This window comes from Arachis duranensis, chromosome 1, assembly GCF_000817695.3.
Source record: "Arachis duranensis cultivar V14167 chromosome 1, aradu.V14167.gnm2.J7QH, whole genome shotgun sequence".
NCBI classification, from domain to species: domain Eukaryota; kingdom Viridiplantae; phylum Streptophyta; class Magnoliopsida; order Fabales; family Fabaceae; genus Arachis; species Arachis duranensis.
In genome coordinates this window covers 94869931-94886927 of record NC_029772.3, presented here as the reverse complement: position 1 = coordinate 94886927, position 16997 = coordinate 94869931, and the positions used below count along the sequence as shown (strand labels likewise).

General features: G+C 33.2%; 3 protein-coding genes across 3 annotated transcripts in view; 1 reads left to right on the top strand and 2 right to left on the bottom strand.

Moving 5' to 3' along the window:
* The window catches only part of LOC107463285 (uncharacterized), a gene marked incomplete in the record, with an annotated part of 4130 nt that extends 3681 nt beyond the window's left edge, over positions 1-449 (bottom strand). The window contains 1 exon segment of the mRNA XM_016082064.3: positions 1-449. Coding sequence (XP_015937550.1) covers positions 1-44 — 44 coding nt within the window.
* Positions 450-3167: 2718 nt separating this feature from the next.
* LOC107463294 (meiotically up-regulated gene 184 protein) lies at positions 3168-4516 on the top strand. Its single transcript, XM_016082075.3, has 4 exons — positions 3168-3531; positions 3627-3678; positions 3775-3842; positions 3921-4516. Exons 1-4 carry the CDS (start codon positions 3382-3384, stop codon positions 4455-4457), a joined length of 807 nt encoding a protein of 268 aa, XP_015937561.1. The 5' UTR covers positions 3168-3381; the 3' UTR covers positions 4458-4516.
* A 247-nt stretch (positions 4517-4763) lies between these two features.
* On the bottom strand, positions 4764-9780 carry LOC107463276 (pumilio homolog 24). The gene is made up of 17 exons (XM_016082052.3): positions 9394-9780; positions 9246-9299; positions 9041-9102; positions 8861-8942; positions 8611-8734; positions 8453-8536; positions 7973-8087; positions 7268-7418; positions 7061-7174; positions 6890-6961; positions 6558-6608; positions 6410-6460; positions 6082-6189; positions 5771-5971; positions 5418-5492; positions 5080-5327; positions 4764-4981 (listed from the first exon to the last, which is right to left on the bottom strand). Exons 1-17 carry the CDS (start codon positions 9616-9618, stop codon positions 4849-4851), a joined length of 1950 nt encoding a protein of 649 aa, XP_015937538.1. The 5' UTR covers positions 9619-9780; the 3' UTR covers positions 4764-4848.
* Between the last annotated feature and the right edge of the window lie 7217 nt (positions 9781-16997).

Genomic DNA, 16997 nt, shown 5'->3' with positions numbered 1-16997 from the left:
AGCACCGCAGCTCCGGCGGCGGTGGCCATTGTCCCGGCGGCCATGGATTCAGCTGGGAATGGCGATTGGAGAAGCCAGTACGTAATGCGAATGGAATATCTCGCCTTCAAGAAATTAGGGATTTAGGATTGGGAATTGGAGAGGATTGAGTGTGAATTGGAAAAATTGAAACGTAGGTGAAAGGGTGAAGAACTGAGACCGTGCCTTTCTGGGAGGGAGATACTTGGTTCATTATGACCATAATGTCCTCGCTTGATTTTAGAGTGTTCTAGAAATCATGGTGGGTAAAACGGTCATTAGGTTTTGTGAAGTGTGGGAGAGTGGGCACGTCAACGTTATGGAATGATATAAAATAAATTGGGTCCCATGCACACGCGGGGTTTTCTAGCTAACAATATGCTCAACATCCAACATGACATTACAAATTGACACAACAATCTCATTTAGTTTGACTCCAACAATAATGAGATCAACAGAGATTCAGATTTATATAAGCTATGGTGCACTGGATCTGGTAGGTTTAATAATTGAGCATTTAACAACTGTATTCCAATCCAATAATTGAGTTTATCCGTGTTGCCCTCTTGCATGGGTATTAAAAATCTCATTCGTATGATTAAGTGGGTTGGTATTTGTGAATATAAGATAGTAATATTTTTAATGATAACAATGTTGCCTTAATCGAGTTATAGTTCAAATAGCATGGTCTATTCACATTTACCTAAGTTGGGAATTGATGGCCGGATGCTACATGTGAAATACCGGTTGTGTTTATATATACAGATTTTTGTTAGGTTATTATTGGTGAAAGTTGTAAAATCCTTCTATAAATGTATAATGAACCGTATTACAAATTTAAGTTTTGTATATTAGTTAAATCCTTAATTATATTACTACAAGAAAGGTTCTAATAGCTACAATATGTACTAAATTATACTATAGTTTCCAAATATATATTGAAAGACCAAAAAGATGAGTCTAATTTTGTTTCACTTTGAACTAAATTCATTATTGGTAATCAGTAATGACAATTCAACTAATAGATGTAAAATGTGACCTATTTGATTGATATGACAAAATATGAATAAAAATTATTTATGTAAACTTTCCTTGCATAAATCCAAAATAAAAACCAATGAATTTTCTTTTTCTCTTTGGACAGGGCCAATCAATCAACCTTCATTCGTTTCCATTTTTATTTTCTTGGCTAGCTTCCAGACTCATAACTGTTGCTATGTTAGAAAGACATGTGGCCCAATAGTCCATAAAAAATAAAATCTTTCGGTTTTTGGTGAACGGGCTGAGATTAGTGCTGAACTCACACTTGAGCCCAACAACTCTCCTATGTTAGAGAGTGCCTTGGTCATATGTATGTAGAAACCAATTGTTTTGAACCCAAAAAATAAAGAGGAAAAAAAAAACGACTATCTGAATGTTGACCAACAAGTAGCCTATAGAATCAGGTGTTCTATTGATTTTCGTCATTAATCTTAATTATACAATTAATTTTAGTTATTCATCTCAATCATAATTAAGATTAATGAAATACTTAATTCTGTGGTACTCTTGAAATGCTTCTAACAAATTATATCCATTTATGAATTTATCAACTTAAACAGTAGCTATACCTTTTTATATCTTCAATTGAAAGTTACCATTGGCGAGTCCCAATTCCCAAATACGTTCAAAATATGAAGGCTCAAAGTGCAAAACTTTTCCTTCCTTTATTACATCTTATTATTAATCCCCTTTCTCTTTTTATTTTCTCTTTTCCAAAGGCGTCGAAAGCATATGTTATAATTGACCCTAATGTTGCAAAATTAATCAATCAACTGGTAATACATAATTACATGTTGGGACATTCATAAATCATAATTAACCAAATAACTATCAGAATGGCATACACTTCGATTTTCCACCCCAAATTCCGCAAAATTTTCCTCTTGAGTTTTGAAATCCAGCAGAGCATGTTGACCTATATATTGGATTATGGAGCAGCATAAAATAATTTATATAATAATAAAATTTGTACAATCTTACCTTACGGGAATTTGTCCCTTTGCACAAAACAAAAGCTTATGTTTGGATACAGTTGCTTCACTTACCAATGCATTAACGGAATAATAGAATTGATTCTATTTCTTGGATTCAAACTAGTGCAATATTCAATGAATTAGTAGTTTGTAACACTCGAAAAGAGTAGAGTTTTTTAGAATAATATAAATTCAATAATTTCCACTTACTCAAAAGATGATATACATTAAGCTAAAACCTATCAATCTCAATTATATGCATACTTGAAATGGTTCCAAGCTGTGTAAGAATTTAAGGCCAAAACCAACTTCAACGGGGACAAACTAACTTTCCTCTCAAAAGCAAGTTTGTTAAATTTTCCTTCACCTAAGACCCAACCAACACGTGATAATGAATTCCAAGAACAATGAGGAAAAACAAATTATACGATCTTTTGAACATAGGGATACAAGGTGGGGACCTATTAGTATTTTTTTAAGCCTATAGCTTCAACAGGGCATTATATTGAGTGGGACAACACAACCCTACTTGAACGCTCTCATCCCTTCTTCACGGGTAATTTCTCATTGAATTTAAAGATATGGTACAAAAATAATATTTCCATCTACCTACTACATTGCCACAACCTCCAAAAACTCTTCTAAACTTTCATATCACATATTTCATCTGCTTCAGTTAGTGTTATTAAACGGGTTTTCCCTACCACAAAATGCAAGGTAGTGTTTCCTTTTCATAAATGCTACTAATCTAGAACCCGGTGGGCGGGGGATGAAGTAAATAAAGAAATATATCCGAAAATAGAATTCTTGAAAAAATAAATAAATAAGATTTTTTTAATATTTTTTAATCCATTGCATATCTAAATTCATCCACAAAACATAATTCAAACCTTCGATACTTGTTTAAACCAACGAGTAAGCTAATCAATTAGTCTATGAAATTTGGGAGTTTAACTTAGGAGGTTCCGGTTTTAGCCATAGAGGCAGAGGGTATGTTACTACCAATTTGTTGCAACAAGAAACAATAAGGGGCAAAATGCACCACCCCAGATCCTAGTAGCTCTCAAGAATTGTCACGTGGAGACAGCAACATTAACCTCGCTGTGTTCGTAGCAAGTGAGGCAGGCACAGTAAAAAATGCAAAATCTCCTCCGTAAAGGTTGCATCTTTTATCTTAATTAACCGCACCACCTTTTTATTTATTACTGTCCTCAAAACGCCAACAAGAAGAAAGACACAACCTTCATATTCATTCACTATTTGTGAGCCCCCCCTCTTCTCCTCTCTCTCTTTTTAACGTTTTGTCCTTCACTTTCGCATTCCAAAAACATATCATATCACCTCTTCAATGGGGATAATGGGACAAGATTCAGATTCCAAGACCCAGTTGGTATTACAGATTTGCTCCATTGCCACCCGTTCTGTGGTGTGTGCTCATAGGCTTCTCTCAAACTCACCCAACCCATCATCTTTCATTGACTGGTATTGCATTCTTGGAGTAAGGTTTCTCACCCTTTTATCCTTCTAGCACTTTTCATGTCTTGGGTTCTTTCGCAATATTCAAATGTTTCTTCCCATATTGGGTTCTCATAGGTGGAAGAAAATGCAGGGATAAATACCATTCGCAAGAGATACCATAAACTGGGTAAGTTCAATTGCTTTTATGGTTATTGTGTAATCTGCATTTTCTTTCTCTCCAAACTCTGAAAAGAATGAGCAATGTTCTTTTGTGTGTCCTCAGCTCTGCAACTTCATCCAGATAAGAATCAACACCCCAAGGCTGAAATTGCCTTCAAGCTTGTCTCTGAGGTTAGTTTGTGCTATTTTCTATTTCTTCCATTGGTTAAATGGAATTCATTCTCATCACCATCCCCTATTTTTGTGTAGGCCTATACATGTTTATCCAATGCTGCAAAGAGAAGAGCATTTGACTTGGAGAGACTCAAGAGCTTATGCTTTGAATGCAAAAGAATCCCCAACACATCCAGCAATGCCGGTGGTTCGGGTTTCAAGGCATGGAATATTATCAACATCTCAAGGTCTTTCAAGCTCTGGAGAAACATAAGGGACATGAGAGAGAGATTCAAGGAGGAGGCAAAGGTGATTGAGAACTGTCTGCGAGCGAATTCCATGTCAAGGAAAGAATCTCCTCCCTATAATCCGGTTGGATACCTACAAAGAAGCAAGTCCCTGCACAGATTTGATAGAGAAACCCCTGTTTTCAATCCCTCAGATTATTTGTACCAAGGCTACCCTCATCTGAGGAGCAATGTTTACAAGAATTCTTCCACATATTGGTACCTGCAGACAGAGAGTATGCTGCATAATGCAAGGGAAGGAGCACAGCATGGCTCCCCTATTTTTGAGGTCAAATCTAGGAGTATGTTCACAAGCAAATTTGCTCAAGTCCCATCGCAATGTTAGCTCCATTTTTTGTTTTCTAACATTCAATCAATGCAATGTGATAGCCACATTCTTCGCTACTTTAAAAGGGTTTATTGCATTTCATTACAAATTTGTCTCGTGTTCTTTTGAGCCCGCTAGAGTCAAACAGCACAATGATTGATTTAAAAAATTAAGGGCAACATAACTTTGAAAAATTGAATGAACGGGGACACACACAAATTTAAAAATAAAAATAAAAAATAGACGGTTCAATAGCCAATACTTAATGGTGCCCTATTGCTGTAACTCAGGATATGAAAAACCACAATCATTACTTCAAACCACCACAGCAAGACACGGATACGCGTATATTAGCCATTGATACGCTGTGTCATGCTTCAATCCCTTCCCCATGCATCGTACATTACAATTATTTGGTTGATAGTTTTCTGGGCCTCTGGTTCTTGAGAACTCCGCTATCAATCAAAGGCTGCAGCTCTTTCTTTACAAGTCTCTGTAACTTTGAATCTGTTGACTCCAAAAATGCAGAGATAACTTTACAGCTGCATCAACAATGTCAAGCAAAAAATTAAAGATAAGAACTCGCAGTCCTTAGTATCCTGATCTGATTTAAGATAACAGAAGAGAAAATGAAGCCTACCTGTGACCTTGTGCCCACAACTCACTTTTCCCTTTTATAGCTTTCTCCCATAAGGTGGAAGCAAACTTGGGGCAATCCAAAACCAGTTTTCTAATGGTCCGACTGGAATGGAAATTTTCAAGGACATGATCCTCTTCTGAATCATCTGATTTAGGCATTGCTGAAAGAGATGCAACTGCTTCGTGAAGGGAAGTTATCTTATCATCCAAGGTTGGATGCAGTACGCCACCAGAACCACCTGTTGCAACCTGCATTTACCATTCAATTTAACAATAAGGTAATGCTTGGTAATAGATTTACAAAACTTGTAAAATTATAATACACAACTTATCTACTACCTCATATAAAACCTCTCTGCCAAAATTTGATCGTATCAGTTCTCCCACATTCTCAATACATATATCAAGAAGACTCTGCATGGTAAGTTACAAGCAAACACAGTTTCAGCAAGACTTAACAATTCACAAAATCACAAGCAATTGAACTAATAAAAAAAAATACATATTAGTATGTAACCAAAACCAGTATAATTATGTGAATATAATATGAAGAAACATTTAAATGATCACTTTTTTAGATTCAAACAATTTTAATCAGGTGGATAAGATTTATGGGCGGAAAGAGGCAATAAAACTTTAAGGAAAGCATGAAAAGAAATCAAATTAGTAGAAGGAAAGCTAAAGCAACCCACCTCAGCAAGTCCACTTTTGATCAATAGTTCTTGCCTTCTGACAAATGGGTCTTTTTTCCCACTCTCAGCTACATAAGAATCATCCTTAGGAGTGTCATCTTTACTAGGTTCATCCACTGCCATTTCTGTGTCTTCCTTGGACTTCTCATCATTAAGTGAGACCTTCAAAGCCTCTGTCTGAGTGCTTGTTTCTGACTGATCCTGACAACAATAAAAAACAAATACCTGAGTTATAGAGCTGCTTTAAAGTACATATAATTAAAAGGTTGATAAAAGAATAAAAAATAAATTAATAATAAAAAATAAAAAACCTTCTGAGACAGAGAAGGAATAGATGAACTCAGGGAAGCAAGTTCATCAGGACTGAAATAGCGTGAACAATTAGGATGTAACAATTGAAGAATTGGACGTCTTCCATTCTGTAAAAATTCACAATAGAAAACAGAAGTTAGGAACAAAATTAAAACCAGAAAGCACATTTGGCAATTTTGTCAGAAACACAGAATAACATTTCTACATTTCCTGCAGCGAAGGGTTGGAAAAGCTAGGCAGGGATAGAACAGAATGCTAACTGCTAACATTCTACATTTAGCTATTTAAATGTTTGATACATCATATGTGAGGTATAATAGAAGAGACCTTATCCAAAATAAGCTCCCTTAGAGTTGGTTGAAGCTCACGAATGATAACCTGCAACAATAACGCTTGAGTGCTTGATATTAAAAGAAGTCCTAATTTTGTACACAATGACTACCCAAGAGAAAAATCAGAGGAAGAACCAAGCTACCTTTGTTACAAGATTTGTGTCATCAACAACTGAAAATATGCAAACAAGCACCTGAATGTTCAATGAAAGGAACATTCATATTAAAATCTAAATGAAAGAACTACATATGATAAGCAACCACTCAGTCAATACACAAGCACATAACCTAGGTCCAAATTCTCCCAATAGTTATTTCTATATTTATTCAGTCCTCAAATCAATTTTCTTTGCAACTTCCTGTGGGATGGAGGGGCCAGCACAAATCATTCTGGAGCCCACTGACATGTCTAAAGCATAACAGAACTTTAAATAGGCTGGGAAACAAAAAAATAGTGAGAAAACAAGTTACTTACCAAACAACCATACTGATGATAAGCTGTTTTGGCTATGTGCCCTTTCAATCCTTTGATAATCTTCTTTCTTTCCTGAAAGTGGAACATAAAGAAGAACGAACCATGTTAGACACAAACATCAAGAACACTCTAGTCAAACTTCAATTGATAACAGAGATATTGCAAAGAAACCTTGGCATTCCCATATTTTGCACACAGAATTCCAATTTTAGCTCCATCCTTTGTACCAATCATTCTAACAAGGAGTGGACTGGATAACTGCCGTATTATATCTGTGACAGATGACTTTTGAAAAACTCAATTTAGATAACAATAAGATCTATTGCTGTAATTAAAATTGTTGGCTGTAACATTATTGGGGGGAAAGGAGAGAAGTACCTGATCAGCAACGCTGAAATATTCCAATAAGACTCGGTGTATGATAGAATGATCAACAATCCCTTTCTCTAGAATTGGCTGAATCACTGACGTCATGTGTCGGATAACTGAACCCTTTTGTAGACCCAACTTGGAAATTACATCTAACAACCTGAAATACAATTAAAAAATAAGAAAACATTACAGACACAGAAGTACATAGAGAGAGCAAGCGAACCATAGTGAACAAGATAAGTAATATCAGGAGGATTGCAAGTGGTTTTTGAATTTCAGGCTCCATAAAACATATGGATCATATTAAAATGAGAAATATTCACTAGCAAATATATAACCAAGTTGAGTTTAAAATTTCAACAAACTCTGCTTTCCGAGTTGTTTTTTAGTTTTATTTTATAAGCATTGTAAGTACTACTATATAATCAGTCAGGAAATAACTAATTGACTTAAAGTTGCATAAGCTGCAAATGTTGCACCCCTTTTTCTAAACCCCCACCCAAAAATATCAGACAGTAAACATATAATATAAGATCTCAAAAAGAGGAAGGTAAAAAAACGTGGAACTGAAGTTCCATCTTTCGTTTCTATCAACCACCATAGATCGGATTATGTTCTTTTGTACTATTGATACCCTCAAAAAGAACAGCTGCAGTAATGGCCAATAATTTTTCAAATGTTTCATCCAATTAGTATCAACATAAGATTTACCTGCTCTCCTTCAGTGAAACTAGATCCTTAAACAATTGAAGTTCCGTGGAGTACAACTCTGACAGCAGCTCTTGCTTTTGTGCAGCATTTGATAACTCATAAGCATGCTCAACAACTGCATGGCATGAAGTGGCACATAAACATATAAGGAGAATTAATTTTGGCTAAATGTCGAAACAGTCATATGATCATATCATATCATTGCATTTGAATTGCACAGCGTATAAAATGCTAACAGGTGACAATCCTTATCATGCTTTAAAATTAATACAAAGCCATGAAAATAATATCATTTTTGGATCTTTTTAATTTTTTCCCATCTGATTTATTCACACCCGATGCAAGCTAGATTCAAACTAAGCTTCGTGTGAATATACTGCTAGAGATACAACACAAGGAAAAAAGGCGAAAACCATTCCACTTGTAAAAACTTTGAATCTGAAACACGTGGTAAACCATGAACAAAACACTGATACATACCAACTGACCCAACCATGTGGCGAAGAAGAGGAGCAACATGGCCACGAAGAGTGGAGATAAAGCCTGCTAGTTGTTTCTTGGAGGCTGAAAATGTGGAAGGATCACGGATAAGAAAAAAGTAACATATCACTAGAAACATATTTCAGGTTGACTATTACCATTGTCCAGCATCTTCTTTACTAAGTGAACAGAATACGCATTGTACGATAGGGATAGAAAATGTGGCCTAAGTTCTTCGAACACTGCATCTCTTTCAGCTTGTGAGCAATGCTTGACACAAGTCTACAATTAAAGAGAGAAATAATTGAAAATATTAAAACTGCCAGCTACTCTGAAAGAATGTGAAACCAATTTTTCCTTTACCCTTAAATAGAGATAGAAATTCAGCAAGTTAGCAACATTATATACCTGAAGAACCCGAGAAGAAATGTGAGACCCTGCAATTTCAGGAATTTTCCCCTTCATCTTTTGCAGAGCTTCTGTCACCAGCCTTGAGTTATACAAAATTCCAAAGTAAAAACATGAGGAATGGAAAGAAAACAAAGATAAGGAATTTCATTACTGAAAATCTTTCCTAAATATACATACTTGGCTCTATCCTCTTTGGCAATCTCATGACGCCTCATCTTTTCCCATAGGTGTGCAAGCTCCTGTTTACGATTATTTATTTAATTAACCATAATATCCCAAAGCTATAAAGATTTTAACTAAAGATATCAACAGAATCCAAAGCTTAAAGTTAAATCCCAAATATGAGTAAATAAATACATGATGAATGAGCATAAGAACTCACTTGCTCAAGAGTGAAATGGCGCTTCCTCTTCTTTTTCCTAGCCTCCGCAAGTTCCTGAAACCAAACAACAAAATGTTCCACCGATTCATACCAATAACAAAACACAGATTCAAATGCATTTGAAAGCAAATTGGTAACGTTTTAAGACCTTAGCATGAAGACGACGTTCTCGACCTGTAAGGGGAGCCTTCTTGGTCTTGTCTTTAGGAACGGCGTCTGGTTTGCGTGTTTTGAGGGCTTTGAAGGGTTTCTTAGAGGCAGAGAGTTTAGGAGCCTTAGAAGGGGATTCATGTGATGCTTCGGCGTTAGAGCCCGAAGCTGGAATCCGCTTCCTCTTCTTGGTGCTTCCATCGTCCTGCTTCTTCGGCGCCATTGAAGCTCAAGCTCTGAACCCTGAAGTTGAGTTTAGTTGGAAGAAGAGAGGGGCTCTGTTACGCAGAGCATGAAGCTGAGGTTTTCGATTCCTACCACTAGGGTTTATCTAAGTACCAACAATTACTCGTAACAAATAAAAAATCACAACAAAAATATTAAAATTAAATACTGATAAAAGGTATTTCTATTTTATTCGTTCTGCAAATGCAATGAATCAAATGAAAATGATTATGTAATTTGATCCCTTTTTCTAAATAAAATATAAACTGAGAATTTTTTTTTTCCCTTGATACATTTCAGACTTGTATAAAAAAAATTTAAAATTCTGGATCTTGTTTTATCTATAAATTTTAACAAAAATTAATCTAACTTAGAATTTATTTATTTTTGTTTTTTTCAAAATTTTGTGAATAAAAGAAAAAAAAGTAAAAACAAAAAATATAATTTTGTTTTTTTTTTCTATTTTTGGGTTTTATTTTTATTCCTTCCAAAACGAAATCTCTATTTTTTGGGAGTCCAATTACATAAAAGGCCCAAAACAGACTGGGCCCAAAATAACCTTAGCCCAACAATACATGACGAAACTGTACTTGGACTTCTTTTCCATATAATTGAAAATGTACAAGATTATCTGTGGTCCACATTGCCTAATCTGCTTGGGCATGCATGTCTCTGACAAAAAAATTAAAAATAAAAAATAAAAATAGAATTGATTCATGCCAATATGCCATGGTGGTACGATTCTAACAAAGTTGGGTTGCACTTTCCACTAGCATCGACTAGTCCAACAACATTTGGTGCACGCATGATAAGTACCGGGAATCGAAAATTTAAATTTGGATGTGAAGTCCACGTTGCTGTGTCTCAATTCTGAGGAGTAATTAGCGGCTGTGAAAACTGAAAAGAAAGTTCATTGTAGGATGAATCAAACAAAAAACATTCCATTACAATTATTTGTTGTTGTTACTTTTAGGCATGGTAGATTTTGGCGTGATCCGCGGCATATATATCTTGTATTATTTTTGTGGCCATGCATAGTAGGGGCTATAAATTTCGAATTGATATTGAAATGTTGTGGCCTTGTGGGGTTAGAATTAGAAACCACCATATATCTATTTATAAAAATATTATTTACACACTAAAATCAGTCATTATATATTTATGTATAAATATACGTATAGTACTATAGTTTAACTCATTTTTAATGTGTATTCTACCTTAATGATTAAATTTAGTAGCTGATTTTAGTGTATATCTAACGTGGTTGTTTATTTAATATATGTATTATATCGCATGCATGCAGAGTGCAGAATCGTGTGAATTTAGCAGCAAGTGTTTTTTAGTTATTTTTGGTACGTACATTGAACCACAAAATCTTTACTTTGTGTTTGTGTTTGTGGTCCTGTGACGGTGTGACCACTAAGGTGTACATTTAATTTAATGCTTAATGTTTTGCTTGCTTAGGAGCGCTAGTCAAATAAGTATATATATAACTGGCGAGGCTCAAACTCAAGATAACTTAGTCCTCCCCATCCACCATTATTGGTGAAGCAGATATTGGTCCACCTCACTATCTAATATCTATCCATTGACCGTAACATGTGTCATGTTTTATCATCAACTGAGCATAGTAATTAGTTCTATTACCCACCTTGTGCACCAAAAAGAATTTCTTAAATATTTCAAGAATAAATAAGAGTTCTTATTCTGTTGCATTCACAGTTTGATACCCAAAAAAAAGTAATTTTTTAAAATTTGAAAATTTAAGTTTGAAGATATTATTATTCTCTTTGCCTAAGAACAACAAGAGTTTCCCTTTTGAGTTTTCACAGTTTGCTCCCTATGTCGTTTCTAGAAACACACGAAGTAGGAACATGTGGGTTGCTGGCAATGTGAAAGCACGTAATATATAGAGTTAGCATGTGGTTTGAACAGGATGGGAGTACCACCCCACCTTTTTGGCTTCTTGTATGCTCGTCTTTATTATGGTATTGGGCTATTGCCTCAATATGGTTTAACAATCATAGCATGCCATGTGGATAATAAAAAGCTAACATTATATTTAGGGATGGCAGAAAAAACTCGAATTTGCAGGGACCCGCAAAAAAATTCGCAACGGGGAGCAAAATGAGAATTCGTGAAATTTTTACAGGGATCCGTCCCATGAATAAACGAGAATGTTAGCGGAGATCGAGTTATCCATCCTATGGAACTCGTTAAATTCTAACCTAGTGTGAAATTATTAAAATATTTTTTATATATATACACACTAATTATTTAAATTTGTATTATTATAGGAATGGAATACTACATTGAACTATGATATCGTCGATTAAAATTTGTTATATTATTATGTTAAAAAAAATTATTTTATTTTATTTTAATTTGTATGTGGAAGATTTTAAATTTATGTTATTATATTAAATGTGTTTGAATTATCTTTAATTTGATACATTTTAGTTAAATTATATGAAATTTTATTGTAGTTTTTTTTTTCATTTTTAAAATCTAATATCCACGGATAACCGCGGATATTTGTCTATCCCACAAGAAAAATAAATGGGCCCTTGACAGAAATAGAGCGAGGACGAAAGACAATTTTTTAAACGGGGACGGGGAATAGGGAGAGAGTTCCTGGCCGCCCCATGGATACCCATTGTCATCCCTAATTATATTCAACTTAATTCCGCTAGGTAGACAATGAGGGTGCGAACAATATAAATAACGGGCTGCACCCCAAGGCCTGATAACCATGCAAAAAACATCCCAACCTGATTACTCATTTTTATTCCCAATTTCACTTTTATCTTTCACCTTCACCTACCCTAAACCCTATTTTTACCGCAGTCATTCTACTGTCGTCTTCCCTGTCACGTCACTCACCATCGTTAGCAACAAAGCTTCTCAGCGCCACCCTCACCTGCTGCAACGAATCCCCCTTCTTTTCTGTTCCGCCGCTGTCCCAACCCTCTGCTCCTGTGTTCCCTGCAACCGACGCTGTCGCTACACTTTCTTCTTTCCTGCGTCGCGCCGTCCCTACTCTCGATGCTACTGAACCTTCTTCTCCTATACGTCGCGTCACCCTTGTTCTCCTTACAAGTGACGCTGCCACTACGCGCCTTCTTCTCCCCTTTGTCGCGCCGCAAACGTTCTCTCCGTAAGCAACATTGTCGTACGTCTTCTTCTCCTCTGCATCGTGTCGCACGTTCTGAACGAAGAAGGTGGTCCTCTTCTCTCCTGCGTTCGATCCTCGTCTGCCTATAGTGATAATGAATGTTTCTTGTTATCGGATGTTTTTTTAATAATGGATTGAATGTTTCTTTTATTTTAGATGGATATTTTTTTATTTTAAGTGAATGTTTCTTTTTTTAAATAAATATTTCTTGGATTTGATGTGGGTGTTTATTTTTAGATGGATTTTTCAGGAGAGCAATGCAAGGGCGGGGTGCAGCGTGATGGAAGACGGCAACGCAAGAGAGGAAGACGACGACGGCGCAACGGATGGCTACGCTGTTTTTTATTATGATTATTAAAAATCTAATTTTTAAAATTAATTTAACATTTTTTTAACCGGTTGTTTACATTGTTTAGTATAAGCGTTATCTCCTTATACTTTCTCTATTCAATCCCATCATCGTCATCATGTTTCTATATTTCTAATTAATCTAGTTTTCATTTCAAATCCCAATTGACTCCTCTTATATATATGGTTGTTAAATTTTCGAGTTAACTTGTAAAATCATTTGAATTTATAATTTCAGAAGTTTACTGTCAAATTTGCAATTTTAGTTTTTATCGCATCTCCTTTGAGCCAAAACAATTTTGTTTGGGTTTGAAAAAATTACTCTTTGTTTGTCATGTAACTCTACTGCTCCAAATCTCCATCTCTTTCGTGCTTTTCGACCTTGTTTTGTCCTTTTCGTCTCTACTCTTCTTCATCGTTTATTCTTTTTGGTTCTATTTATTCATCATTCTGGTCATTGCTGTATCTATTTCTAAGTTATGTCCCAATTCAAGTTTCTAAGTTCTAACTCCTGCTCTTGCTTTTGTTTCTACTTCGTACTTGTGGTTCTGCCTTTGATTTGAGCCTTCACTTATGTTTTGTGCTTGTGTTCTGTTTGATATTTATTTTATGACAACTATATTATATGTATATTAAAATTAATTATTAATATAAAATACACATTAAATATAAATTAAATTATATATTTATTTATATATAAATAATTAAATATAAGATAATTGATTAGTGTGCACATAATATTTTTTATTCATAATTTTAAAGAATTTAAATATGTTTTTATAACTTATAATTCTATTTTAGTTTATTGTATATTTTGTAATAAAATTGTTAATTTTAAATATTTAAATTCGAGCAAATATATATTTTATTTATGATATATTTTACACAACAGATAAATTCATAACAGGAATCTACAAATAAAATTTAGGTGAAGTCTATAAATTTACTTAGAGTCAAGAGTGTATAACATAGAAAGTGACATGATATGATGAGTCCATATTAGATGGTTCCATCCCTACCCTATATGATTTGAGGATCTTATGCCTTGTTTGGACTTGTTAAATTGTCCCCCTCACCCTGGGGGGCCTCTTCTCTGCCATAATGGGAGCTCCTCATATATTACCCATCACCTTCGCCTTTTTCTGTTATTCTTTCTTTTCAATATGCTTGTGTAACTCTTTCTTTTAAGTTTTAATTTTAACCTAAATCACACAAACACTCATATTAGGGATGTTTACGATTTGAATTCTACTTTTTTTAAATTAATTAATACCCAAATTAATCATAATTGGATATTATCAAATTGATCTAATTATACTCAATTACTTGTTAAACGGTTCGGTTCGATTCAATTCGATTTGGATGGATAATTGAGTTATTTGAGTTTGACTACTATATTATTTTTACTCATCAAGATGGACTTGAATCGCTTCACAATTTATGAGGGAGGAGGGACCTTTATTAGTACTAATAATTATTCTTTTACTTTCAGTAATTGAATCTTTTTTGTTTCTGTCAAAATCTTTGCTAAGGAGAACAAATATTAAATTAAAACCACCACTTAATAAACTTAAAACTTATATTCGTAAAAGAAATTTGCTCAACAAAAATAAAGTATCCGATCTCTTATATACAATATTTATATATTTATTTAACGTATTCAAATTTAAAAAGTTCTCTTATTAGTTCTTTTTTTAACCAAAGATAAGAAGATTTAAATTTACGATCTTTTAGATAAATATTGAGAGATTATGTTATTTGAACTATAATTCATTGGTAAAAAGCTCTCTTATTAATACAATCTACTATCCAATAGTTAAACTTTTCGGCCTAATTGTTAATATATAACATACTTATTGTATTCTTTAAAAGCAGAGATCATATACATACATTTCTAATTTATTTTTCATGTTGGGATGTGTTCACGAGTTTGCTTTTAGAAAATTTTGGAGAAAAAAAAAAGCTCTGAAAATTTTATTATTCGAAACACGAAGATTTTCACAAAAAAAATAGTAATCCTTCTTCATATCCTTTAAAGACTCCCCATTTTAACAAGTTTCTCCGAAATTAATTTTATTTTAATTATTATATTTACTATTTTATCTACTCTAGTTACTTGTGTTAAAAAATATTAAATCTAATATGTTATTATAGCAAACGATAAAATTGTAAAAATTTATAACAAATTCTCCAACTTTTTTTTTGTGTGTTTATTTCAATATAATAACTAATTTATACATACTAGTATGATATAAAACGTAGATGAATAAAAATTACTACGTGAATTATATTTATATCCTCACCAACATTTATTTTTTATATATTCTTAAAATATATTATATCACTAAAAATACAAAAAATACTTTTAAAAATAATTATAAAAAGATAACTATATCTTTATAGCTATTTTTATTAAATTTTATTGTTATCACAAAAAATACTTTATAATAAATTAAAAAAAATATGAAAACCAATTCACCAAAAAGAAAATCCCTATTTTAAACTTGTATATATACAAGAGGAATATTAAACCCTACCCTTCCCTTTCCCTTTGATTTAGCCTTTTCTTTAATTTTCCCCTTGCAAACACACCCTTAATAGAACCATCGTTTTCACCTAATCATCTTGTTGTATATTTAAGAATCTTTTGATAAGTTTAAACTACATTCTAATCATTAATTATTTGATGATTGTATGTGAATAAACAATTTGTCACATCAGTCTGCCAGCAAGGGCAAATCATCATGTTAGTTAGTTCCAAATATATATAACTACGTACTCTTTTATTTGTATTCAACAAGCATATTATGAAGACTTCAATTTGGCGCGTTGCTTATAATTATTGCTCCATTGGCAGCTGCTTAATTATTGTGTTGTGCTATTCAAACAATCATACCACTATCCTAGCACGTGGGCAGATGTTAATGCAACTAATAATATATCAATTATATTATTTCGGGTAAACAAATTAAGTCATTAAATTAATTATTTATATATTTTTATAATATATAATAGAATAAAGTACTGAATTGGTCTTCTATATTTGGTCATAATTCTGGTTTAATTCTTAAAGTTTAAAGTGTCCTATTTGAATCTAAAAAAGTTTTATTTAGCATTAACTTAGTCCCACAGTAAAATCAAAGTTAAATAATTAACAAAATATCCCACATAACAATAATACAAGAACAAAATCGATAATCTGGAGAACAAATACAAGCTCTAGAGGCACAAAATTAACCGTAGATGCATCAATACATTTATTTATTATTTTTCTTATAATATAAATAAAATATTTTCTATAGAACTAAAGAAAATGATAAATAAATGTATTGATGCATCAACGGTTTATTTTGTGCCTCTCGAGTGTGTACTTATTTTTCAGATTATCGATTTTGTTCTTGTACTGTTGTTATGTAAGACATTTCGTTAATTATTTAACTTTGACTTTACTATGAGACTAAATTAATACTAAATAAAACTTTTTTAAATTTAAATAAGACACTTTAAATCTTAAGAATCAAAACACAAATACACAATTACACTCAAACATTGAAGAGCAATTTAGTATTTTATCCTATATAATAATACTCCACGTATGTCAATCCATGCCAATCGACCCTCTAAAAAGTCTCTAATAGCTAGCTGTGTGTAGAAATGATATATCATCACTTGGAAATTCTCTCTTCGTGTATATATACTTTTTTCTGTTTTGAATAAATTTGTTCGGATAAAACTAAAGAATAATGGGAAGTTGATTAGTAAAATAAAATTCATATAAAATAATAATACAAATTAAATGACTAGCTATTTTTTTTTGTTTATATTTACTTTATAATTTATATTAATTTAAATCA